At 41.5% G+C, this 25,502-nt stretch overlaps 1 protein-coding gene across 4 annotated transcripts in view; it reads left to right on the top strand.

The window, feature by feature from the left end:
• GRIA1 (glutamate ionotropic receptor AMPA type subunit 1) overlaps positions 1-25,502 on the top strand; it is a 307,786-nt gene that overhangs the window by 227,760 nt on the left and 54,524 nt on the right. For 3 of the 4 annotated variants that reach the window (XM_061617437.1, XM_061617436.1, XM_061617439.1), the window contains 6 exons: positions 4,876-5,037; positions 6,757-6,924; positions 8,228-8,332; positions 10,192-10,302; positions 12,512-12,718; positions 13,688-14,058. In XM_061617437.1, coding sequence (XP_061473421.1) covers positions 4,876-5,037; positions 6,757-6,924; positions 8,228-8,332; positions 10,192-10,302; positions 12,512-12,718; positions 13,688-14,058 — 1,124 coding nt within the window. The remainder of the gene's footprint in view (positions 1-4,875; positions 5,038-6,756; positions 6,925-8,227; positions 8,333-10,191; positions 10,303-12,511; positions 12,719-13,687; positions 14,059-25,502) is intronic. The other variant, XM_061617438.1, reaches the window with a different exon arrangement.

A 25,502-nucleotide genomic window follows, 5' to 3' on the forward strand; every position in this document is an offset into this window, starting at 1 on the left:
ATCTTTAAAACTGGCCCTGCGTCATGGCTTACATTCTAGTGGGATTTATACAACCAGTAAAAAAAGAGGAGAAAGTAATGATATAGATGCTGCAGCTCCAGTTTCTGAGTATTCTGTTGTGCTAAACATATTTAAGGGTTGTTGTTTTTCCCAAAGGTATATTACCTACACTATTTTAAAAAAGCATGCTAAAGCTAAACTGAAATGATCTAGAGTGAGCTTTTGTCTGCTGATCTTACCATATGTTTGTCTTTAATTTACACAGCATGACCCATACAATAAATTGTTGAGAAGAGCAGGAAAAGATTATTGCCGTTTTAAAGATCTATATTTATTACACATCTTTGAAATGTATCTTTCAAGTCTCACCTTTCCAGCACTGCCCAGAGATTCTTTCTGCGCTGGCTGAATTTTGCCAAGTTCTATTAACTGCTTGCTTTTTGTTTTTAAATTTAATGGGCACTTTTGAAGATGTAGAAGAATTTTAATGCAGATGGGAATATATTTACAATTGCTGCTACCCAGATTTGCCACCTAGCTGGTTTTATGAACACTTTGGCGTTTTGTTTTGCTTTAAGCTAGCTTCTGTCTTACACAGTGGGCAGTTTTGAATTTCTTTATTTAGATTTATAGGCCATTCTATCCCATGGACTCTAGGCGGCTAGCAATAATACTAGAACAAAAACTGCCTCTAAGGCACTATAATCAAATCAATTAATAGAAAGAGCTAGCAGGGAAAAAAGAGGTCAAATTAAAAAAAAAGCAGAAAAGCATTAGAACATGCTGTTTATAAGCAGACTATTACAAAATTTGAGAAGCTGCGCCTGTACATTCACTTTGGCTTCTTTCTCTTATTTGCCATTGTCACCAACACCCAGCACTGGAGTCCCATTCACATCTCTCTTCTCCTACATGTCCTGAGAAATTGAGTAGGAACAATTAAGCTCTAATGTTTAAAAACATTGAGCAATTTATCAATGCTTTTAACTAAATAAATAAATAAATGTTTTTTAAAAAAAATCTGTGAGAGATCATCACTTTCACATTGGTTTGTTTACAGCCAAACTAAGCATAACATCAAATGCACTTTAACTTCTTTAGCCACTGGGATGGAGCTGATAATTATCAGGATTGCAGTAGGTGCGGAGGGAGAGTTTCACCTTTTTGCTCCCTACTGTGGCCCTGTTGAAATCTCTCCTTTGAAGCTGCTACTTGCATTGGAGGAAATCCCCCCCCACTGGCCAATGGTGGATTTTCTCCCAGTGTAAATAGCAGTTTCAAAGGAGAGATTTTTGCCAGGATCACAGCAGAGGACAAAAGGGTTAAATTTCCCTTTTCCCATCTACTGTGATCCTGATAATTATCAGCTCTACCCCAACAGCTACTATATGCGTTTTTAAAAAGCTGGCACATTAAGTGAACTCATGTAACATAACATCTAGTTTGGCTGCCCTGCGCTCCTTTGGAAAGGAGTGTGGGATATAAATTTAATTAATTAATACACACGCACACACACCAAAGAGCAGCAATACCCAATTTATTATGATAAGTTGATACATAGAATAGCAAGCTGGTCTCATTCTCCAACTCCCTCTATGCTAATATGCCACAAACAGTCATAAAACGTAACATTGTTTTCATCCCATTAGCTTGCTAGAGAAAGGATTCATCCCTTCTCCTGGTGCTCTGGCACCCCCTTCAGCTGGGGACCTTCTCCCACCTGAACCAGCCTATATATTGGTGATCAGAGAAACAGCCTTCCGAACTTTAGTCTCTGGAATGCTCTGTCCAGGGTTGCTCACCCAGTGGCTACTCCTGTCTTTTCAGTACCAGTCAAACACTTTATTTTCTCCATTTTTTAAAGAAATGTAGGTTGAGCTGGTATGAATTCTGCTCCTGTTGTAACTGGTGTTTACTGTTGTGTGTTCTGTGGCTGTGCATATGTCTTAATTTGTCATTGAATATTTGTTATTATTTGTTTGTTCTGTTATCATTTTTGTAACCCACCTTGGAAGTGGTGACTCTCAAGGGGCAAGGTGTAAATTCTTAAAGAAATAAACATCTATGTGATGGAGAAGGTGAAAGGGTAGGTAACGTGCTTTCTAGAACTACAGTACTGTCATATAGACTACTCTGTTCCTTGACCGCTAAATATGAAAATTTACCTTTTGGTCAACTGAAAAGTCAGTTGTTCTATAGCTTTTCTTTCTTTCATAGACCTTAATCTGAGCGTGTCTTATCCTCTATTGACACTTGATTGAGTGTATGAGATTTAGAGTTGGATGAGTATCTCCTTATGACTAATGCTCCTTGCAAATTTTGACACTTTCCCCATTGAATCATTCTCTAGGAATACATTTTCCCATTAGTCAAGCAGCCCTAATGAAAATGTACTCTGGCTAATGGGCCTATTTTCCTTTTCACATTGAAATTCGTGTCATCATCCCATGATGGCCTCTTCTTTTGGCTGTGTGGGACTGAAATATAGTAAAGTCGGCCTTTCTGAAGGAGAAAACTAGTTGTAAGAATAATAGTTGTTGCAATAATAATAATAGTAATAACGACAACTACATCAGCAACAATTTCAGGCCATTCAGGATACTCAAACACTGTGTGTTGCATTAGGGATCACAGGGACTTTAAATATTTTATTAGCTAAATGTTTTTATTAAATATTTTATAAATTAAATGTACCTCAAAAAGAATATTGTAGAGTAGGAAAAGATGCAAAAAAAACCCGCAATCAAAAATATCAGAATCTGTAGCAACTCCCCTACCAGGAAAACTTTGGGGCTGGGGTAAAGGCATGTAAAGGGAACATGCTACAGATGTAAACAGTCATGCACGATGTGGATAAAGAGAGATTTTTTCTTCCTCTCTCATCATGCTAGAACCTGGAATCATGCAGTAAGACAGAATGTTGGAAGATTCAAAACAGACAAAAGCTATCGTTTCCAGGTCGAGGGAAGTAACAGTCCCACTATATTCTGCATTGGTCAGGCCTCATCTGGAATACTGCGATCAGTTCTGGGCGCCTCATTTTAAGAAAGATATAGACAAGTTGGAGCGGGTTCAGAAGAGGGCGACAAGGATGATAGCCGGTATGGAGAACAAGTCTTATGAGGAAAGGTTGAAGGAACTTGGCATGTTCAGTCTGGTGAAGAGAAGGCTGAGGGGTGACATGATTGCACTCTTTAAGTACCTGAAGGGCTGTCACATAGAGGAGGGTACAGATTTGTTCTCTGCTGCCCCAGAGGGTAGGACTAGGTCTAATGGTTTTAAGTTGCAGGAGCGTAGATTCAGATTGGACATTAGAAAGAACTTCTTGACAGTAAGGGCAGTTTGGCAATGGAACCGACTGCCTAGGGAGGTGGTGGGATCCCCTTCGCTGGATGTCTTCAAGCAGAGGCTGGACAGCTATCTGCGGGAGATGCTCTAGCTGTGGATTTCCTGCTGTGAGCAGGGAGTTAGACTCGATGGCCTACAAGGCCCCTTCCAACTCTATGATTCTATGAAATAATTTTTCATACAGTTGAACTATGGAATTTCATTCCACAAGATGTGGTGATGGCCACCAATTTAGAGATTAGACATAAGTAAAGGAGGCTAAGGCTATCAATGCCTACTAGTTATGGTGACTACATGCTAGGGTTAGGCTCCATTTACTAGTCCCAATCCACTTGCATTCTGTCAAATTGAACTCAGTTCCATCCTGCCTTTCTTTGTTTCTACCAACTTTGGCTTTCATCCAATTTGATACTTCAGTTTAAGTGTAAGAAATTAGGAACAAGGTAGAAAGGCATTGAAACATTTAATACTACAGAGATTAACAGGAAAGCCTAGAGAGTTTTGCACACATTTTCTAGACTTACCTTAAGGTGGGCGAAACTCTCTAGCTTCCCTTTTAATCTCTAGTATTAACCCTTTAAATGCTGTACTTCTTTCTTCCTTCACCATTAAAAGAGGTCTCAGGAAATTTATGAGTGAAAAGAAAAAGAGGTGAAAGGAGTCAAAGGGACAAGGCAGAAAATGTTACAGAGGGAGGAAAAGGAAATAGGAGGAAATTGTATTGGTTGCAAATAGAGTTCCGTACTGTTAAGTCCTATGGCAAGCCAAGAAGAGAAAGAATATTTTTTTAAAAAAATCTGGTGTTGGGGAAAAGCCACAGAAACTCAAAATATTCAGGATCGGTCCGCAAAAAGAGCAGGCATGCAGACTTTCAAAAATTCTGGTCCCAAATCCAATTTTGATGAAATTCTCACCCTTCCCTACTACATGCTACTTCTGACTACCAGTTATTGAGTATTCATCTAGTAGAGAGTTATTGTCCTTATGTCCTGCTTGTAGGCTTCCCAGAGGCATCTGGGTGGCCACTGTGGGAAACTGGATGCTGGACTGGAAGAGCCTTTGGTCTGATCATGTTCTTATGCATGACAAATTTGCTGAAAGGTGATGAGGAGGAAGCAACAGAGTTTCTCTCTCTCCCTCTGTCTCTCTCTCTCCACCCTTCTCACAATTCACTTTTTGGAGCTAATTATTAAGGTCTGGGCTTGATCCTCATCAGTGGTGGGAACTGCTTGTATAAGATGGAAAGTCCTGTCATAGTTAAAGCTACTAAGTCTTGTTTCCACTAGCTACTCACAATTCAGAGCACTACTCAAGGCTGAACAGATGACTCCAAACATCAAGCCACATCACAGGACACCATATGTTCCTTGGCTTCCATTATCTCCATCACATTGCAACCAGTTTTGTTGCACTGAAGCATTACAAGGATACAGAAGCCAGGAAACTGGCTTGTACGGAAGGATAATATGTACATCACACAGTCCCCTTCACTTTCATTCACTTCTTTGTTTTGCTTCTCTTCTTTAGGGCTTCATGGATATTGATTTAGCAAAATTCAAGGAAAGTGGTGCAAATGTGACTGGATTCCAGTTGGTTAATTATACAGACACCATTCCAGCCAGGATCATGCAGCAGTGGAAGAACAACGATGCCAGAGAACAACCTCGTGTTGACTGGAAGAGGCCAAAGGCAAGTGGTACTGAAAACCGTTTGTTTGAGGCAGGCTTAATGCGGCTCTTTTGTCGTTGGATGCTTTCCATTTGAAATCAAAGCTAAAAATTGTAATTTTCATATGAAATCACAATGGACTTATTCAGGAAGGATAAACTGGAGAACACCAACATTTCACTTCGTTAGTCTAGGGAGAACCTCATGTGATGTTTTAAAAAAATTAAGCAAAGAAGGACTACTTTAGAAAATAAAACTACAAGTTGCCTTTGTTTCTGTAAGGACCAAGTACTATATGGCACAAGGAAATAATTACCTTCTATAAGTACTGGCTTTTGAGATATATTTGAAGTATGCACACGCACACCCTTGAAAAATCTTGTGGATATATATTTGCTTTTCTTAACCAAGCACAGTTATTGTTTTAAAACAATGTTGGCTGAACTCCCACATCTTTGGAGTTCTGAGTTGGTGGCCGAAGAAAGATTCTAAACATGCTTACCGGGAAGAATGATTTCCCTAGGTTCCCTTTCCAAGTAAGTAAGATTGCAACCTTGCTTGAACTATGAGGAAAGGCAGGGTATAAATATTCTAAATAAGTAAAAATGTTTGCCAGTCTAGTGATAATATAAAGATGAAATATTCATTATACACTTTGGGGCAATGCTCCAGAGGTATTTCCATAACTGTTTCATACTGAATTAAGCAAAGTGTTCAAAGTGTAAAACTTTTTTTTAAAAAAAGCATAGTTTTCCATCAGATTTTTATCTGAAAGGTATCAGCTCTGTAGTAAAACATCCAGGATGTCATTCTGCAGACATACAGAAATACATTTTTATTCTCATTTAATTTGAGCAATACTGTAATGTTAAATATATATAGAGAGAGGAGACATAGTTGTTCTGGGGTTGCCACAGTAGGGCAAGTAGTTCTTGAGGAAAATTTGGTTGGATCCAGAAGATTCAGTGGAACACCTGGCTTCTTTCCTCTCAGCCCCTTGAACCACCCTGAAATCCTGGGGATGAGTCTTCTGGAATGGCATGGGATGGGCAGGGGGTACTACAGTGCCATGGGGAAATCAGAGTAATATGGTAGGGCTGCCTTGGTAATGCAGAAGCACTTTTCTGTTCATTCAAGGTCCTTGTTTCAGAATCTAGGTTCCGTGTACAAACTTTTATAAAGTGTGCAGCAGAAAATGTTACAAATAATGTTCTGTATCATCGTTTTGGGGGGGGGGGTATTGCAATTGGCAACTATTTTAACCACCTAGTATACCCCTGGCATTTCTTAATGCATTTATGTGGGGCAGGCAGAAACATGGCTGGATTAGTTGTGCAACTGAGTTCTCCCTGGGGAACTTGATCATGTGGCCAACTCCTGCAGAAAGCAGGGGTGAAGTCACTATCCACCAGCTGACAGTATACATATTTACTTGGGTAAGCCCTACTGATCTCTTATGTCTGATTTCACTGGGCATCAGTCAAAACCAAGCATAGAGGCCCAGCCTTTAGCTCAGATGACAAAATCTCACACAACTGTCCCTTTAATTACAAAGCACCTCATTCTGTACTGCGGAGATATCCCCACAATGTTGACTTTATGCTGATACTACTGAAATGGCCATTCAGATGGCAACCCTTAAACTCTAGCTTTAATTTTAAGGTTCCTGTTTTGGAAGAACATGAGTTTCCAAGTTTCCAACCCTAATAGTGAGCACATATCTTTTTTTCTGTCTTCTAGTACACATCTGCTCTTACGTATGATGGAGTTCGGGTAATGGCAGAAGCTTTTCAGAGTCTCAGGAAACAGAGGATTGACATCTCTCGTCGTGGGAATGCTGGGGATTGCCTAGCAAATCCAGCTGTTCCTTGGGGACAAGGAATTGACATTCAGAGAGCTCTACAACAGGTCAGATAACAAACCATGGTGTGGAACAAGTTATTGTCTAATAACCAGTTATTGCATTATTTGCCAAAAATGTCCAGTTGTCCTTTTAACTTCTTTAAAGTTGGTTTGGTACTATCACTTTCCCTGAAATACTTGTTTATAAACCCACCAAAGTTTATTTCCAATGCTTCAGAAACTTTTAATGAGAATAGGTAACTATAATCTCCATGTTTACACATAAGTGGGCACTGGTTGTGTCAAATGTGCAGAAATAGTATGTAGTGGAATCCTTCTTGAACTATATAACTACAGACTCCTGGGGGTGAATTATATGTTTGAATGTCCCCTGCAGAGGAAAGCTGACATGTCAGAGATAAGGCTAAGTAATACCCCTTCTCCCTTGACTTGCTAAGTTTTCAGTCGCATGATAGCAGAGACTCCTGAGCAGAGCAGTTTTCCCCTTTACTTCCAGTACACAGTGATTTATTGCCTTTCTAAACATTATAATGTGCCACTATGTAATTCTTACTATATTTTTCACTGAAAGAATTTTAGCCCATTGAATACAACTAGTTATTGATGTAATGATTTGCATTTTTGTGCTGTTGTAAGCCGCTTTGAGCATATTTATATGGAAAAGTGGGATATAAATTCAAGTAATAATAGTTGAGCCCACAGAGGTGATGAAATTATGGTATCTTGGTTTATCTGAATCATCCTGCCAAGCAGAAAGGATAATTATGCTAACAGGTCAGGTGGAAATGTGTGGGAAAATTTCTTTGTGGCCACATTCACACCATATTTTTTTCCACTATTATTCCACTTTAAACAGTTATGACTTGCCCCAAAGAATCCTGGGAAGGGTAGTTTGTGATGCGTGCTGTGTTGTTAGGAGATTCCCTAGTCTACTCACAGAACTACACTTGCCAACATGGTTTAACAGACAGTATCTCTTCCCAGGGAACTCTGGGAACTGTAGCTGTGTGAGGGGAAGAGGGGTCTTCTAACAACTCTCAGCACCCTTCATAAACTACAATTCCCAGGATTCTATGGGAATGACTGTTTAAAGTGTAATAATAGTGGAATAAATATATGGAGTCAATGTGGCAAGTATCCACCCTTTTTGTTGGAATTAGGAGTGAGAAGCAACATTGTTGCTTAGATATTATCTCTTTCACAAAATCACGTCCAAATTAGTGTAGGAAGATCTTGTTATACACATATATGGGAGTGAGCTGATTTTAAATCTTTGGATGAAGGAAAAACACTTTGATGTTTGATAAAAACATTTTATCTTTTAACAGATTCCTATATTTTTTTTAAGGTTCGCTTTGAAGGACTGACTGGTAATGTCCAGTTCAATGAGAAAGGACATCGGACCAATTACACCCTTCATGTGATTGAAATGAAACATGATGGGATCAGAAAGGTAACGGTTTGCTTTGCTTTGGAAAACAGCAAAAGCTACAATAATCTTGGAACCAGAACTTGTTTTTGATAACATTTCTTCTCAGAAGTTAGCTTTTGTTGTGAGCAATTTATGTAAGTGAATTACAGATGGACAGATCTATCTATTTACAGGGAGTGTCACTTTTGCTTGTTTTTAGCCATAATTCTGTTCACTTTTGTTTCCACATTAATCAATCTGTGATTTATTTTTAATCATGTCAAAATACATACCAAAATCCTTTTTTTCATAAACATTTTGATGTGTATTGTCTCCATAATCAGCTTGTCCGGTGGGGTGGAGCCACAGTGCTAGTTTCCCTGGAGTGGCATTGCTGCTGCTTTACAGGAGGGAGAGGGGCAAGGTGATAGAGCAGCCTTTCCCAACCAGTGTGCCTCCAGATGTTGTTGGACCACAACTCCCATCTTCCTGACCACTGGCAATGCTGGCTGAGGCTGATGGGAGTTGTGGTCCAACAACATCTGGAGGCACACTGGTTGGGAATGGCTGTGATAGAGAGTTCAGGGCTGTGTGGGTGCACTGGTGGAGCCAATCTGGTGCTCCTGCACCCACACAGCCTCAGTCTCACCGCTGCCTGTCCCCTCTCCCCTTCCTATAAGCGGCAGTGGTACTGCTACCGGGAAGCTAGCATTGTGGCTCCGCCTCTCTAGGCAAGCTGCTTCTCATTGTCATGAGCCACATAAAAAAGTCCTGGCAAGATTGGTCTGAGGAGGAGGAAGTCTGGGATCCTGGGGTAAAGTGGTCTGAGCTTGGGCAACAAGGATATCTGCCTGTTGATAACCCCTCCCCTGAAGTGTCAGCTGATGCAGGTGAGGGATTAATGCCCTCACCCCCCCCCGAATACGCCACCCATCATGGCTGATCCACTGCTGATCTCCTGTGGTGAGCTCACCCATCACCCAGGAGGGAGGGTTCAAGGTGGGACAGGAGGAAGATCTAGCAGAGTTGTCCCCACATCAGTCACCACAGACACAGGTGCAAACAGACTGAGCCCATTATCCAGCCTGCTTGCTTGCCAGTCCCAAGCTGAGAGAAAAGCCCAGCGAAAATAGTGGTGCCCACCTCATCCTTTATTATTAAGGGGATTCAGAGGGCCTGTCTGCAACATCATCTTGACTTGAGTAGCCATGTCACTTTGTGCCTCATATCCTACCTATGTTCAAGTCATGTGCTAACCTGTGGTTTAATGCCCTTGGCAATAATCAGGCTGGGAGCCCCAAGTCTGAATCTGTTAGGGGAAGCCAGGACACTAATTTTCTCTAAAAATACATATTTTGATATGTTTAAACTGCTGAAAACTCTAGTGTACCATTCAGAGAAGTGTGGTAGATAGCTTAGTTCCAATCCATACATTAGTCTGAGAGGTGAATATCAGGACATTTCATGTAGGAATTTTAAAAAGGCTGTTTTTCCCCCTTTTGGGTGTATAGTCATTGAAAAATGTGCATCAGTTTGGTATTTAAGTACAACGGGGTAGAGAAGTGGATTACACAGAGGAATCTAATCTTATACTAATTATTTCACCATCATCTGCTTATATGGAAGCATGAAAGGGAGGGCTTCTTCAGAACTACAAATAAACTCAAAAGGCTGATGTATGTTTCCATGAATATAATGACACCAGTATATGTGCTGTTTGTAAAATCAGTCATGATTTTGCTACTATGCCCCTTAAAGTGTAAGAGGCAAAAGAAAATTTAAGGGGATGGTTTATTTCTCACAATGCTTTACAGTGGGTTTTCTCTCTAGTATTACATTTCAGGCAGTTGTTAAACTGGCTTTATGGGAAAGATATGCAATGATTTCTTTATCATTACTAGATTGGTTATTGGAATGAAGATGAAAAGCTTGTCCCAACAGCCATAGATCAACAAGGAGCAAATGAAACCACAACTCTGCAAAATAGGACCTACATTGTTACAACTATTTTAGTAAGTGTTACAGAATTGTTATGTATAAATGGGGGTGGGAAGGAGAGAAAGACAGACAAATTAAAGCCAATAGCTGTGAAATGATGGTTTGGGGAAAATGAAGGTGGCTAGTGGATATGTCCTTCAGGGTTTAAGCAGGTGGGACAATGAGCAAGAGCCATCTCGGTCCTGGAATCACTTCATAATAACCAAGTCAAGAGATGAAATCTATGAGTGAATACTACGACAAGCATTTTCAAGCTATGTGTGTATGAAGGGGGGGTTAAATCTTGCAAAATTGTATAGGTAAAGCTATACCATTATGATTCACAATAAGCTATTCCTATGGGGAGTTATTTATTTATTTAATTATTCATTTGAAATATTCTTAGGCTGCCTTTTAAGGGCAAGATTCTCTCAAAGGAGCTTACAGAATAGAAGTATATCAACAACCACAATAGATTACTAAAAAAAATCAGTGAACATCATAAAACAAAATCCAGCTCAAAGATTAAAGTACAATACGCAACTGCAACTAAAAGCCATCAATAGTCTAATAAGGAACAGGCCAATTAAGGTGGCCTAGCATAAAATAGTTAAAATATCACAAGGAAGCATGCTACTACAGCTGTTGTGCAGCATGCTCCTAAATGTTTTCTTGTATCTAATATAAACTGCCTTTGTGCTCCAGCACAGGGGGGGAAATCAGTGAAATGAACTAGAATGTATCCAAACACTGTAAAGAATCTTCAAAGTCTAGAATGGATTCCAGTATGGGCAGGAGGACACTTTAATTTGTAGAGAAATGTAAATACATAGAATGTTTTGCCATCACTAGCCATGATTATGGTAATTGCTGCCAAATGTTGTCTATGATAATCTGGTTGGTGTGTTACATTGGCCAATGTCATGGAATCCTGGGTCTGCTCAGATGTGCAACAAAACATCTTGCATTAGCAAACTATATTTATGATTTCCATTCTCATTACAGCATGAATTATGGCTAGGAATGGTTATACAGGTAGAATGGTTAAACTGCTAGTTCCCCCATTGTTATTGGTGTTATGTCTTCTGCTACTGTATGTCTCAAAACATTAAATGTCATGGCTTCATTAACTGGGGCATTTGCCCTCAGTGATGGGAATGCTGAGCAGCCATCATGTTTAATGCTCCTACACTGCTACAGCACCATGCTCATTTGTTGGAAATAGCAGTTGCCATGCATCTGATAGTAAGGATATGATCTTGTCCTATAAACTGCTGGTTTTGACCTATAAAGCCCTGCACGGTTCAGGACCTCAATACCTCAAGGACTGCCTTTCCCCATACGAGCCTACCCAGACCTGACATTAATATCTGAGGCCCTTCTCTTTGTAGCCCCTCCAAGACATGTTCAGAGGGTAGCAAACTGAGAATGGGCCTTTCCTGTGGTAGCTCCTTGATTATGGAATGCTTTCCCCAGGGAAGTTCATCTGGTGCTGACTGTCATCTTTTTGGCACTAGGTAAAAACATTTTTATCTTCCTGGGCATTTGGATGGTATAAATGGTCTAGCTTGTAGTAACAGTTCGTGGTATTTGTTCTTGTGTTGGGTGGGGCTGGATATTCAAGTGATTTTGGATGAACACTTTTAGTATATTTGTATTGTTTTTATTGATATTTGATTATGTATTTTGTATTTCACTTTTCTTATAAATCACTTTGGGACTCCTTTCAGTTGTGTGAAAAATAAATAAATGCAATAAACTAAACTAAAAACTAACGATGAGCTACAGCCACATCAGGATCCAGTTAAGGATAGATAGGAATTCCATCCTTTCATTACCTAGCCACAGGAGGTGCTTATTCTTTTCCTGACTTTCTTCCAGGAAGCAGCATATCATGGAAGATAAGGGCAAGAGATCCTGGATGACACTGGAGGTGGTTGTGTGCATCTAGATCTCTGTGAAGGAGATCATTGATTATTTGACAGAGTTCTTGAGTTCAAGGAGATGCTTTTCTCTTTGGAGTTTATGTCTGGAACACGTTCACCTTTTCTCCTTAGCCAATTCCACATTGCCTGTGCCACACTTCCTTTTTACAAGTCATCCAGAAGACATTATAGCCAGCCTTTTCCCACAAGGTGTTAGCATGAGTGCTGAAGATTTTCATTTTTCTTTGACCATATGCAACAAGATACACACTTCCAGAAGGATGAAACATGGCTGTGTAACTTGTTCTGTTTCTCCCAGGAAGCTCCCTATGTGATGCAAAAGAAGACCAATGAGCCATTGGAAGGAAATTTCAGGTACGAAGGTTATTGCGTGGAGTTAGCTGCTGAGATTGCGAAACATGTTGGCTACAACTACAGCTTGCAGATTGTTGCTGATGGGAAATATGGAGCCCGAGATCCTGAGACTAAATTATGGAATGGCATGGTCGGGGAGCTAGTATATGGAGTAAGTTTCTCTCTCTCATCCTGTGATTTTAAAAAATGTAACAGCTACTGATACAAGAACATCCCGCAGTGTATCATTAGATGAACACTAAAGATTTCAGATGATTTTGCAACAAGTCACTTGCCATTTGTGTCTAGTTGCTGCACAGCTGATCATTATCCACTAATAACAGCAAGACATGTATTAAAATTTGTGCTAGTGAATATAGTGTATCATTAATGATCCTGTACAGCTGGCAAATAGCCATATGAGTTGAACCATTTTCAGTCAACTGAATTTTTTCTGTCAGTTATTTGTTAGTAGAAAAGTATATCCTGGCAAAAAATAAATGGCCGGGCATCATGCCAGGAAGAGATTCTCCTCTTCTGCTTTTGTAGTTGAGGCTTGTTATTATCATGTCATTTCGGAATGACAAAATTATGTAAAGATTATGGAATGGAGATGTCACAGGTCCTAGACTGCAACATCAGTTGGGGATTTGTTAAGGAAAGGGAAATATTACTAACAATTAACAACAGGGAAGAAAATAGTACTAACACACATTGGGTTTATTTTTATTTTAAACGTTGCGTTAAGATGGGGAAGCCATGTGGTGTTTTCCAGATATTGTTGGACTACAAGTCCCATCATCCCTTACCATTGGTCATTCTGGCTGGGGCTGAAGGGCACCATGTTGGCTACCCCTGCTTCGAGAAAAACTTGCTTTGACCAATCAGAAGTGGCAATGAATGAAAAAAATCTAACTAAATTAAAAAATAGTTTAAAAATATAACTAGTACTCTTAAGCTTTTCAAAATTAAAAAATATTCCTCATCTCACAGCAGAAAAAACAATACAACTCTGATATGAGAGTACAAATAGCATTTGATGCAAACAACAACTTGATAACAAAACCTTGAAACATTTTAGGACTGGTGCATTGCAGATCTTCAAAACATCTGTCTAACATCAATCTCCTTTTCTTTTCAGAGAGCTGATGTGGCTGTTGCACCATTGACCATCACTCTAGTGAGAGAGGAAGTTATAGACTTTTCCAAACCATTTATGAGCCTGGGCATATCTATCATGATTAAAAAACCACAGAAGTCCAAGCCTGGGGTCTTTTCTTTTCTGGATCCCTTAGCTTATGAGATTTGGATGTGCATAGTTTTTGCCTACATTGGAGTAAGTGTTGTCCTTTTTCTGGTCAGTCGCTTCAGTCCTTATGAGTGGCATAACGAAGAGCTTGAAGAAGGACGTGACCAGCCAGCCAACGACCAAACTAACGAATTTGGGATATTTAACAGTCTTTGGTTTTCCTTGGGAGCTTTTATGCAACAAGGATGTGATATATCTCCAAGGTTAGTAATTTTCTCTAAATATGCAGAGAAAATGGCTGTGAGAGGGTGGGTCTCTACCTGCTATGGGACATTTCTTTCATATTTTTCACCTGCAGGATAATAGCTGAAGCCAAGACCTATCTGTGAATATGTTGAAGCAGGGTTCAATGAAAGATGGGATTCTTGGATGGGTTGCTCCTCCTACTCACTCCACTAGGGAGCACTATGTAAATAACAAATCCTTACTGAGTGGGTGAGCACTCCCTCTGATTCCTTTCTGCCTAGTTCCAACACACAGAGCTCTGCTGGCCATCACAGTTGTTAGTAACCCTTAGTTTACAGCTTTTTTTATACTACCCACTCTCTCAAGATAGTTGGGGGAGAGAGGGCTTATAATAGAAAGAGCTTTGGAATTCCAGCTGCTGTGTCTCCAGTCTAGAAGTTCCAAGCCCAGCCCATTAAGAGTTGTTGGAGGACAGGACAGAGAAGCGTTAGGGTGCCAGGAAATGCAGGAGTTCTGGGTTGCTGAGGCTTCAGGAACAGAGATCCTCCACAGTGATGGGTCTGTCAGCAGCACCCAATGCTCTGATCCCAACTGATCTTTCCTGGGGGGAATATCAAGTTTGGATGGGAATATTTGCTGTTGTGAAAGCACTCACCATAGCTGCCATATCCTACAACTGCTCTGGACCTTGGAGAAGAAAAAGAAATTGTATCCATGGGCTGGATAAAACTGAACAGCAAGACTTAGTATGCTCTGAGATTTAGGATCTATAGAGAGCAAACAAACCGACTGAAGCTGGTGAAATGAATGATGTTTGTTAAGGAGCCTGTTTCTCTTTGAATCTACTGAACACTGGCGCACACATGCATGTAGGTTTTGCAGAGTTTTGTAGAACTCTGCCCACAATTTGGTGGAACCGTTCATGCCATGATATAGCTGAACATCTATGTTTGAATACTTAATCCTGATGAAATCAAATGTGCATTTGTTGAAGTCTGTTTCCACCCTCCTGGACTATTTAAAACAGTGGCAGTCAGCAAGGTCCCTTCTTGATATTGTTGGATTCCAAGTCACATCAGCCCCAGCCAGTGGTTAGGACATTGGGAGTTGTAGTCCATCAACATTTGGAGGGCACTATGCTAGGTACTCCTGGTTTAAAAAGAATACATCACCCTGAGATACTCTTTATTTATGTATTTATTAAATTTATATCCCGCCCTTTCTTCATTTGCCCAGTGTGGATGGAATTAATTGTACTTATGCTTTGAGGACAAAATAAAATAGTAGAAGATGGGCCTAAAAATTCCATCAACACATATCATTACTGGTGCACAGCCAGTAGCAAACTTCTGTCAATAGGCCCCGGTTCTGAGCTGTCTATTTTCTGTTAGACAATTTACTCTACTTACCAGGCAGTAGAGAAACAAAGATCTTGGAGGCAATTGGGCAGTTGTAACATCTCAGATACTAATGGGTTTTAAAAGGTCATTGCCTGATTACTGATTCTGATATATCTAATATGTTCTGCTCGCTAAAGTTCTTGTTATGATGGAGCACCAGCAAAGAAAGGGGGTAAAAAAGCTTTAGCCCCCTCTGTTAGCTTAGCCACACTAATAGAACAAAATGAACTTAGTTTCGATCAGCATATCATAGCCAGAATTTTGTAAAGTCATGAGGGAACAATTTAAACATACTTACATGAGCTGCACTTCAATACAGGGCTGTGATAAATGTGTATGATATTCCTCAAATCAATGAATTCATTTATTTAATCACTTTGATTAAACTTGAGGGGAATTTTGAATCAAAGGGAATAATACATTGTAATTGGTGGGATTGAGACTGAGGGGGTACACTTGTTTATCTTAGAAAAGTAATTTCGGCTCTGGTATGTTACTGTAACAGTGAATTTAAAAGAAAATATTAAAAATGACCTTTCTGCTTAAATTAGTAACTCTATTAATTAAATGCAAATTTATCTCACGGCTCCTTCATCATCTTCCAAACAGTACCTAGATTGAGATTTTGCTGGTACACAACTTTAATTACATTTATTAACTAATTGTCTGAAAGTCAGATTGAGGTTTGCTAATATGAACATTAACTCACATCTAACCAATTAATTGAGTGAAACCCAGATATTAATCAACTAAAAAATTAAATCAGTGAACAGCTATAATTCAAAAATATAAAATATGAAAATGAATGCAGTGGGTCCACTTAGCATGTTTTATGCTAAACGGACGTATGAGGTAGATTAACACCAGCTGTAAGAATGTATACAGCCCAAATAAAATAAAGTGGCCTAGTTGTAACACTTCCTACGTTGCTGAGTTTAGCGTGCCTGCCCAAGGATAGGGAGTCAAGCACATTCATCCCTCGAGAGCTCTAGCATAAAGGCTAAGTTTGATGTGAAAGTACAGCACTATATATTAATGTAAGAGGACCAGACAGCCCCTACTATCTATATATTCTAAACAAGTGATACGGCGTATAAATGCAGATCCACAATTCCAAGTTCCTTCCCCCTCACAAACAATTGGAAGAGTCACCAAAGAATGGTATACGGCTTTATGTGTATATGCTCCACGTCACAGGTTGTGGCATCTGTGTCAGTGCAGCGGGTCAGGGAGGATGCACAGGGCATACAGTCTTACTGCCACAACAGGCAGTCCCATGTAAAGATTGTGGCTGCATACACACCATATGTTTAAAGCACATGGCTCCCCCCCCAAGAATCCTGGGAACTGTAGTTTACCCCTCAATGAGCTACAATTCCTAGCACCCTCAACAAATTACAGTTCCCAGGATCCTCTGGGGGAAGCCATGCACTTTAAAGGCATGGCGTGCATGCAGCCTGTATGAACTTGTCCCAGGTGGTGTCGTCCAAGTATAAAATAGGCACATAGCTCAAACACCATAGATTTAGCTATCACATCATGACATTTCAGCATAATAGAGTTCAGTGGCCGCAGTTCAGCTGGGAGTCATTGAACTGATTTCCACATTCCACATCTCCTCACATGGTGGAGGAGCAGGTATGTATACCACACACATTAGGTAACATATTGTTGCACGCCACCCCAGTGTCCGAGTAATGCAAGACTTCCAGGGGTTCCTGCTCTTACAAAGGGATTCCAGGTTTAAAGCTGAGTCCAGGAGCACACCCAAACTGCGAACCTGTGTCTTCAGGGGGAGTGTAACCCCATCCAGCACCGGCTGTATCCCTATTATCCAATGTATGTTTGCGATAGTCATAGTACAGTTGCATTTCCACACAACACAGTACAAAAGCAGTCCATTCCTTTATAGCACGTTTTCAGTTAATTACTCTGTCTTTAGTCTTCCTCTTCTTTCTTGGAGCTCCCAGTCATAGTTCTGCATCCAAACCGGTTACCCAGTCCTCAAACTTGGCAGTGCCCAAGATAGTGAGTTCTTGATATGTTTAAGCCAGATTACAGCCTCAGTACTGGAGCTCCTTGTGCCACTTGCAGCACAGCAGCCAAAAACAGACACATTTTCCCTTGCTCTCCCAAACAGTTGTACACACACAAAATCTAACAGGCATAGTATAGTAAATCTTAAACATTAAAACATTACTACAAAAACCTATCAGCATAATTCCTAAAAACAATCATTGAACAGCTCATGTCCCCACAAGCATGCAAAAAGCACAAATCAACAGCATGTCAAAAGGCAATACTAACACTATCAGGGAGAATTCCTACAGCAAATCAGTGCACAGTCCCATAAGAACAATCCTCACCCCCAAACCATGCAGTTGCCCACATGGCCCTTTGTCTTGGGGCTTCACGGAGTCCCCAGTCCAAGCTGATCCCTGCTGCTGCCTGCAGGGTCTTGGGATGCATCTCCAGGAACACATCTGTTTTGTCATTAACACACAGCAGACTGTAGCCATTATTCTCCCACTCTCTGCCTTGGAAAAAGTCTTTAAGCCTGTCCACCCTGCCCCAAACTCCAAATCATAGTTCTAACACAAGTCTTTATCTGGGGGCATCTTCTTCAGGACTAGATGGCCTAGCCCACCCAGGTTGGCAGAAAGAATCCTTCTTCTCTGTTCTCTCCCACCATCTCCAGTGTAAATCACGCACCCAAGCAGAGGCAGTAACCCTCCCAGGGTCTCTTGCCCTCCAAACTCACAAGACCCTGGATGCCTCTCACTGCTGGAGCCTGCTCAGGAGCGGCACCAATCATAGGAGCTGGATCCCACCCTGTAAGGCCAATATGAGGCACCCAAAGGACAAAGGCACTTGAGGATCTTATCTCACCCATCTCTCCAAGCACTGGGAGCTCCTCTTGGACTTGTACTCCCACCTCAGGCTTCTCCTCCTGCATTTTTTCTTGCACAGCCATTTCTCCAGGTGCTGGCAGCTCCTCTCGCACACGCAGTTCCTCCTGCACTTTCTCTTCCACAGGTGGCACACACGGGATGAAGAAATCTATCAACAGTTGTTCTTCTCCAGCCTGTAGTTCACCTTTCTACAAGGCCTTTTCTTCCTCCTGCATTACTTCTTCAACAGCAAGCACACATGGAGTGGAGAAATCTATGTGCAGCATTTCCTCTCCAGCCTATATTTCACTTTCTTCTAAGGTGTCTTCTTCATTTACCAGTCTGTCCTCCAATTCTTGGGGCTTTACTTCCAGAGTTCTGGCATCTTACCCGCCAGCAGGCTCCTGGACAATCAAGGAGTCTTCCCACACCACTGGCTGCAACTCCTCACAGTCCAAGCTGTTCAGCTGCCCATCCACTTCATGGATCTCTTTAGCCACCCCAGTCTGGGTGCTCTGCAGCTGGGCTCCCAGGTCATTCTCAATCCTTTGTAGCAACTGATCAGGCAGGGCTCTCACCGCCTTACATGGGGCCTCCTTTTTCTCTTCAAAGGTGCTTTCAAAACTCTCCCCCATTTGTTGCCAGTGCTCCCAGTGCTCCCAGTGCTCCCATTGCCTAGGTTGCCAGTCCTCCTGGTGATCTCACTGCCTTTGCTGCTGGTCTTCCTGGCACCACAGTTTCATCTGTTCCAGGAGTGCTACTATTCCTTCCTCCATTTTGACTCAGGCACACCTTGCTCCCAATTCTTTTCCCAGAAAACTCAATCCCACTGCTAACACCAGTGTTGCATGCCACTCTAATCTCTGACCAGTGCAAGACTTCCAGGGGTTCCTGCTCTTACCCAGGGTTTGGTTTCCTTAGAATGAATGTCAGCAGAGACTATGGTGTCTTTATAATATGTGGTTTATTTACACACATTCACAGCTGAGCATAAGATGGAGGGGTTCAAAGCATTAGCAGTCCAATAGATCCTGCTTTTTCATCAGGCTTATAGGAGACATCGTGAAGCCATCATGCAGGGAGCGAATCTCTCTCCGTGGTCTCCCCAGTTCCCAGCTTCAGACTCAACTAAAAACCCAAGCCTGTCTTTGGCCCCAGGAGGGGGGGCTCTCCTGAAAAGTTTCAACAACAATAGGATCTCTCTGGCCCATTCCCCAGTTAATGGGCACTTGGCAGACCATTAGTCTACCTGGCCACTCCATTAGATTAACAAAGGAGACTCATCTGACCAGCAGAACAGGTTTCTCAGCTGCAGAGCCCACCTCCAGGATTCCAAATCGGGGTGGAAGGGGACTCATAGAAATCATCTATCTCAAACCCCAAACCCATAACAATATGATGCAAATGCCCCATGCATTTGGCCAATTATTCCCCTCAAAAACATGGGTGGGAAATATTGGGTCTAGAAGTCTACGCTCGTATCACATGTTAGTTTATGCATGTAGCCAATCCTCTACCACCTAAAGAGGCTCTACAGCTAGAGAAGGATGTGAACATGACCATCAACTCATGCAAGGCAAAAAAGGGTTTTTTCTAATGTTTGAGCCTTCCTTGCCTTCCCTGGAGCATCCAGCATCTAGTTCTTTCCCAGGGCTTTAATCCTGCTTTTTCTAGGCTTTGGACCATGTGTACTAATAGCTATGCCTCATTAGGCCAATGCTGCAGAAGTATCAATTCACATATTTTTCATCACCACAGAAATCTTTTTTTAAAATAAACTAAAAATCAGGCTTTACCAAATAATAGCCTACTTAAATATTTTTATTTCCCACTTTGAAGAATACAATGACTAAGAAGATACAAGATGCTTTCTTGATGCTACTGACTAGCACTGCAGCTTTCTTTATCTCACCACGGGCATTTCTGGATAAAAGCCTAAGGCCACTGTTAAGCACAAGGTTGAGGCCATTTATTTTATTCACACTGACATTAAGAAAAGCCTTAGCCAAATATGGTGTGTTTCCAAGGTACTGCTTTCAAAAATGACAGAAAAGCAAGCACTCAAAATGAAAATGAGAGAAAAGCTTTGCTAAGTTTGTGGGCATTTTCGACACCACATGAATAGGTAGGGTTCAGGGGGAGGAGAAAAGAAACAGATCATAAGCATCCAATGCATCAGAAAATAATGAAAACCTTTGTACACATGAAATGCTTGTGAGGAGCTGCTGAATCTCTGTGCAGTTCCTCCCCGTGGTGAAACACTGAACTTTAGGTACTTACAGGCCCTAAACCAGCCTTTCCCAACTAGTGGGCCACCAGATGTTGTTGTACCACAATTCCCATCTTTCCTGACCATTGCCAATGCTGGCTGAGGCTGATGGGAGTTGTGGTCCAACAACATCTGGTGGCCAACTAGTTGGGAAAGGCTGCCCTAAACTGACTCCAGTCACCCAGTCAGGCTATTGGATCCTCCTGGACAGGAAGGATTATAAAGAACTTCCTGTTACAGCTGAGCTGTGCTTGGTCTTCCTGAGTTCTGGTGTGTTTGCGTATTGCTGGTTATTCTTTAGTCTTGACTCCTGCCTTCTGGATTGTCCTGTCCTTAAACGCTCTTTGGTCCTTTGTCCTTCTGTCCTGACTTCTGGCTCCAAGCTCTAGGCCCAACTCACCCTGCCGGCCGTGGCCCAGTCCTTACATAATCATGGGTGGCCAATATAGCAATGGTGCAGATAGACATCTTGTCCAGACAACTCTTCTTGTTCCAAACAATTCTGCTCCGAGATCTGTTAACTCCAGTTCTGGCCAAATGTAAGAAGTGAATGTTATGATGAAAACTGAATAAAAACACATTAAAAAGAGAGAAAGAGAAAGTATGAAAGCCAAGATTGAAGTGAATGACTTTCAACAGACCCAAACACTTGCAGTACCAAATCTGGAATTATACTATGCTGCTGCCCAGCTCCCATTTTATCTAGGATGGATTCTTCCCTTTTCAGATCACAAATAAACTTGAACAATAAGCCATGGTCAACTATGCTCTAGACACCTTGATATGGGTCATACACAAGTCCTATTTAGGCATGCATTTTACTTGTGTGTAAGCAAATAGACATGGAGGAGCACTGCCAAGCTTCAGCCGCTCCAGCACATCATCTGTTCACTATTTACAGTTTTCCATGGGTTTGAGGGCAATGAAGGAGGAAGCTTGCTGTGCTCATGGAGGTTCCCTGCATGGTTTAGAACCTTCCACCATCAGGATTCTAAATCATATGGGCAATTCTCCATAATCAGTGGAGGCTTCCTGCAGACCTTCACCCTAAAATGTGTGGAGGGCTATAAACTGGGTGAAAGTGATGTGGCACAAGGGGTGGTGCTTGGAAGCGCTCCCCCACTCACCCTCATATAAGTAAAATGCAGAGCCAAATAGAGCTATTGTGGCAGACCTACGTGCATCCTTGAACACCTGGTAATTATGGATAATGTACTTATCTGGGAAAGCTGATGGAAAAAAACCCTGGCTTCTGGTCTGTCTCCAGTAATGTCAGTGACACATCATCTAAAATTGTGGTACACCACAATTCCAGATGTCCATGCTTAGAAAGCAGTAAATGTATATTGATTGTATCGCTAGATAAAGAGGAATCTCTCTCCTAAATAGTTTATTTTATTGGATAAATGGGAACCTATCTTCTAGGCCACTGTCTTGAAAAATGCTGAGCCGATTTTATTTTCTTTATATCAGTACCTGCAACTAGGGGAGGCTGGTCCATTAGGGCTACTGGGGCATACCCTCCCAGTGAGAATGTCAAGCAATTTTTAAAATCCTTCCCCCAAAAGCGACACACATTTTCCTGTTCCACACACATTGTGCAATTTCTTGAATTTATTAAATAGGTTTGTGAAGGCATTTCTGTCAATATCCTGCTCTTTGGCCAATCAGCTCTCTGCACCACTCAGTCAATCCTTCCTAATCCAAATGGCAGAAAGGCCCTTCCCTAGACTGCCTGTTTGTCAGCCCTACTAGGAAGTCTCCTACGCCATCTGTTTTCATCCTGCACAGCCAGTATAGCAAATTAGGGAACAGTCAGGCCTGTGTGGTAACTTTAGCCTAGTTCTGAGCATAATCAGAGCTTTTTACCTGAAAGCCAAATCTCTTTATAGGTAAGTAGAGAAGGAACAGGAAAATGTTTCTTATTTTGAGGAGCTTTTTTTGTTTAGTATTTTTTGTGGCTTTGCTGGAGAGGGGGGAGGAGGGAGGAGAACAAGCAAGCAAGCGAGTCTCTTTCTTTAGTAATTATATTTTTTAATTAATCATTCTGCATTTATTGTTGTGAATTGCTAGAAGTAGTGGGTGGCTTGTGTATGTGTTGCAACAAACTCTGTGTTAACCATGTTCCTGCATTCACTCATTAAAAGCTGGGTGGAGCAAGGCAGGTTGATCAGAGCCACTTGGAACTTAAGAGTATTTCCAGAAAAGATGTATTTCTGCTTTCAACAAGCCCCTCCTGAATGCAGAGAAAAATGCATGGGGCTATAATTTCTAGCTTGCTTTTTGGTGGGTTTTGTCAGTAATTTCTAAAATGAAAATTTTGGGCTCTATACCTGTCTGGATATGACTCCACCTCCTTTCCCAAACCTGGAAGATGTTTGCCTTAATCTTAGACATAACAGAGGCTAATTATGATTAGTCTGGTGTGATGGACTCTGCACATGAACATAGACACATTTGCAAGATTGAGCCATGCATTGCAAACATGTTCTGCTGTGTTCTGCTGTGCCCTGGCTCTAATGAAACAATTGTTTGTCTATCGGCTGGAATACTTTTTTTTTTAATTTAGAGAAAAAAATGTTTTAGGTAAGGAAAAGTTAAATTGATTTGTCTAGGGAAGAAAACTGCAATGGAAGCAACAGTTCCTCATATTTTAAGTGTGTGTGTGTGTATGTTTAGGGTTTTGGCAATGGATATGTAGGTGTAATCAATATATGAATTCAACAATGTCCTGTGGTATGGCTTAATTTGTGAATAAGAGTTTGTGGAGTCAATCTTATCTGCAAATCATATTTGGCCCTCTTTCATGAAGCTCTTCCGTTGTCTATATATGTGCAGAGAATTGATATATTTTTAATAAGGAGCAGGGCCAGCTCCAAAGGGCAGCCAGGTGGGGCCCTGGCCGAGGGCCTCTGGGGCTACAGGGGCCCCCGAGGGGCCACTCCACTCCCCTTCCGTGATTTGTGGCAGGATCGCTGCCATGGATCGCATGCTGAGAGCTCCGGAGTCCTCGCCATTCCCTTGCTTCAACCTACCTCTCTTGGCTTTTGTGTGGTTGCATGCACAGCGCTGCCCTTAACCAAGATGGCAGCCAAGGTTTCCCAAAAGGGCTGAAGCCCCTGCTGCCATCTTGGCTCATGGCAGGGATGCATGCACATAGCTGCCATCAGCTTGGCCGCCATCTTGGTTAAGGGCAGTGCTGTGCGTGCAACAGCACGACAGCCAAGAAAGGTAGGTTGAAGCAAGGGAATGGCATGGGCTCTGGGGCTCTCGGTGTGCAATCTGCAGCAGCAATCCTGCCACGAATCGTGAAAGGGGAGCACTGGGGCCCAGGGCAGGCTTGTGCCCAAGGGTGGGGCATGTCTGGGGCCAGCCCTGGTAAGGAGACAGTTGCACCCTGCACATATGTAATGAAACACTTCCCTAAATAAGTGCTGTACAAGTCCTGTTGTGATGAAAACAGCAAGGTAGCAGCTCTACCAAGTCAAAATATTACCAGCCACCACTGCCTGCAACATTGTCACTTCCTTAGCAGGCTCATATGTCTTCCTGTGTGATGCACCCACTCATAGACTCAAAATGGAAATAGAAATTGACTGCCTTCAAGTTGATTCCAACCTATGGCGATCCTATGAATAGGGTTTTCATGGTAAGCAGTAATCAGAGGGGGTTACAGAACTGATATTATTTGTTTATAGCAGGGATAGAAAACCTTTGACCCATGAGACTGTTTCCCCAAAATCACACCTGACATCAGGTAGAGACACAGCTACCAACAAACAATCAGAAGTCTTAAAGTGCGCTCCCAATTGCTCCTTAGTGACACCAAGCACACTGGGATTGGCTGTGCTATGCAGAGCTTCAAGTCTGTGACTATAGTAATTTCCAAATATCATTTTAGATGGTACTATTTGTGGAATGGACACCATTGGCAAAATGGATGTCTTCCCTCCTTGCAGCTCTCTGGGCACCTCCCAAAATCTGCTCCAGATAGTTGGGGGCTCTCCAGAGCAGATTTGGGAGTAGCCAGTTGCAAGTGGAGAAGACAGAGATGTCCTGTGAAGAAAGTGGGAGTCCACTTGCACAGTGCTGGATGCTGCCCTAAGTATTTTCAGAGAAACTTTCTGTCCCTTGGGATTGCTAGTTTCTTTCCAAAAATTAAAACGGGAAAATATTCTGTCTAGCTAGTCTGCATACTGATTATTTATTTTAGCATCACATAATTATAGGTGTACACTTTATTCATTTAGGCTTTCCATGTTGGAATATTTCTGTATGCTTGATCTGTGTGTGTGTATCTATATCTATATCTACATATAGATATAGATAGATATGGCAAAATCTATCAAACCTGCTATCAACAAATTCAGAACAAAAAAGACATTGAGAATCATTTATAAGATGCAACATTAATCTTAATTAATATTATTACCAACTTTAAAATATTCCCAGAAATAATGTTATAAATAATAAACGATGCCCCTCTGTTAATCTTCATGCCCTCCCCTATTCAGATTGTACTGTGCTTAGAAAAAATACATTCTCATGCCACTCTGACCAAAAACCAAAAATCCCACTGCCTCTTGCCTACCCATCATGTCTAAGTACTGGAAAGTTTGGAAACCATTGTAGAAAGATATTTCATTATTCCCAGTCAATACACACAGGATATAAAAGACTTTGTTGTATTGGAAACAGCAGTGGCTTGTGAGGGACTCCAATATATATATAAAGGGGTCATTGATTATGAGTAGTGGTGTAGAGGGAGGGCTCCATCATGCTCTAACTAACTGCTGTCAGAAGTACTGGGAGAACCAGAGGGACAGCTGCTGTGTGACCCTGGAATAAAACTCTTCAAAGTACACCATAAATAGATCATTTGCTTTTGGTGAACTGGATGC

The sequence above is a fragment of the Rhineura floridana genome, chromosome 3 (genome assembly GCF_030035675.1).
Source record: "Rhineura floridana isolate rRhiFlo1 chromosome 3, rRhiFlo1.hap2, whole genome shotgun sequence".
NCBI classification, from domain to species: Eukaryota; Metazoa; Chordata; class Lepidosauria; order Squamata; family Rhineuridae; genus Rhineura; species Rhineura floridana.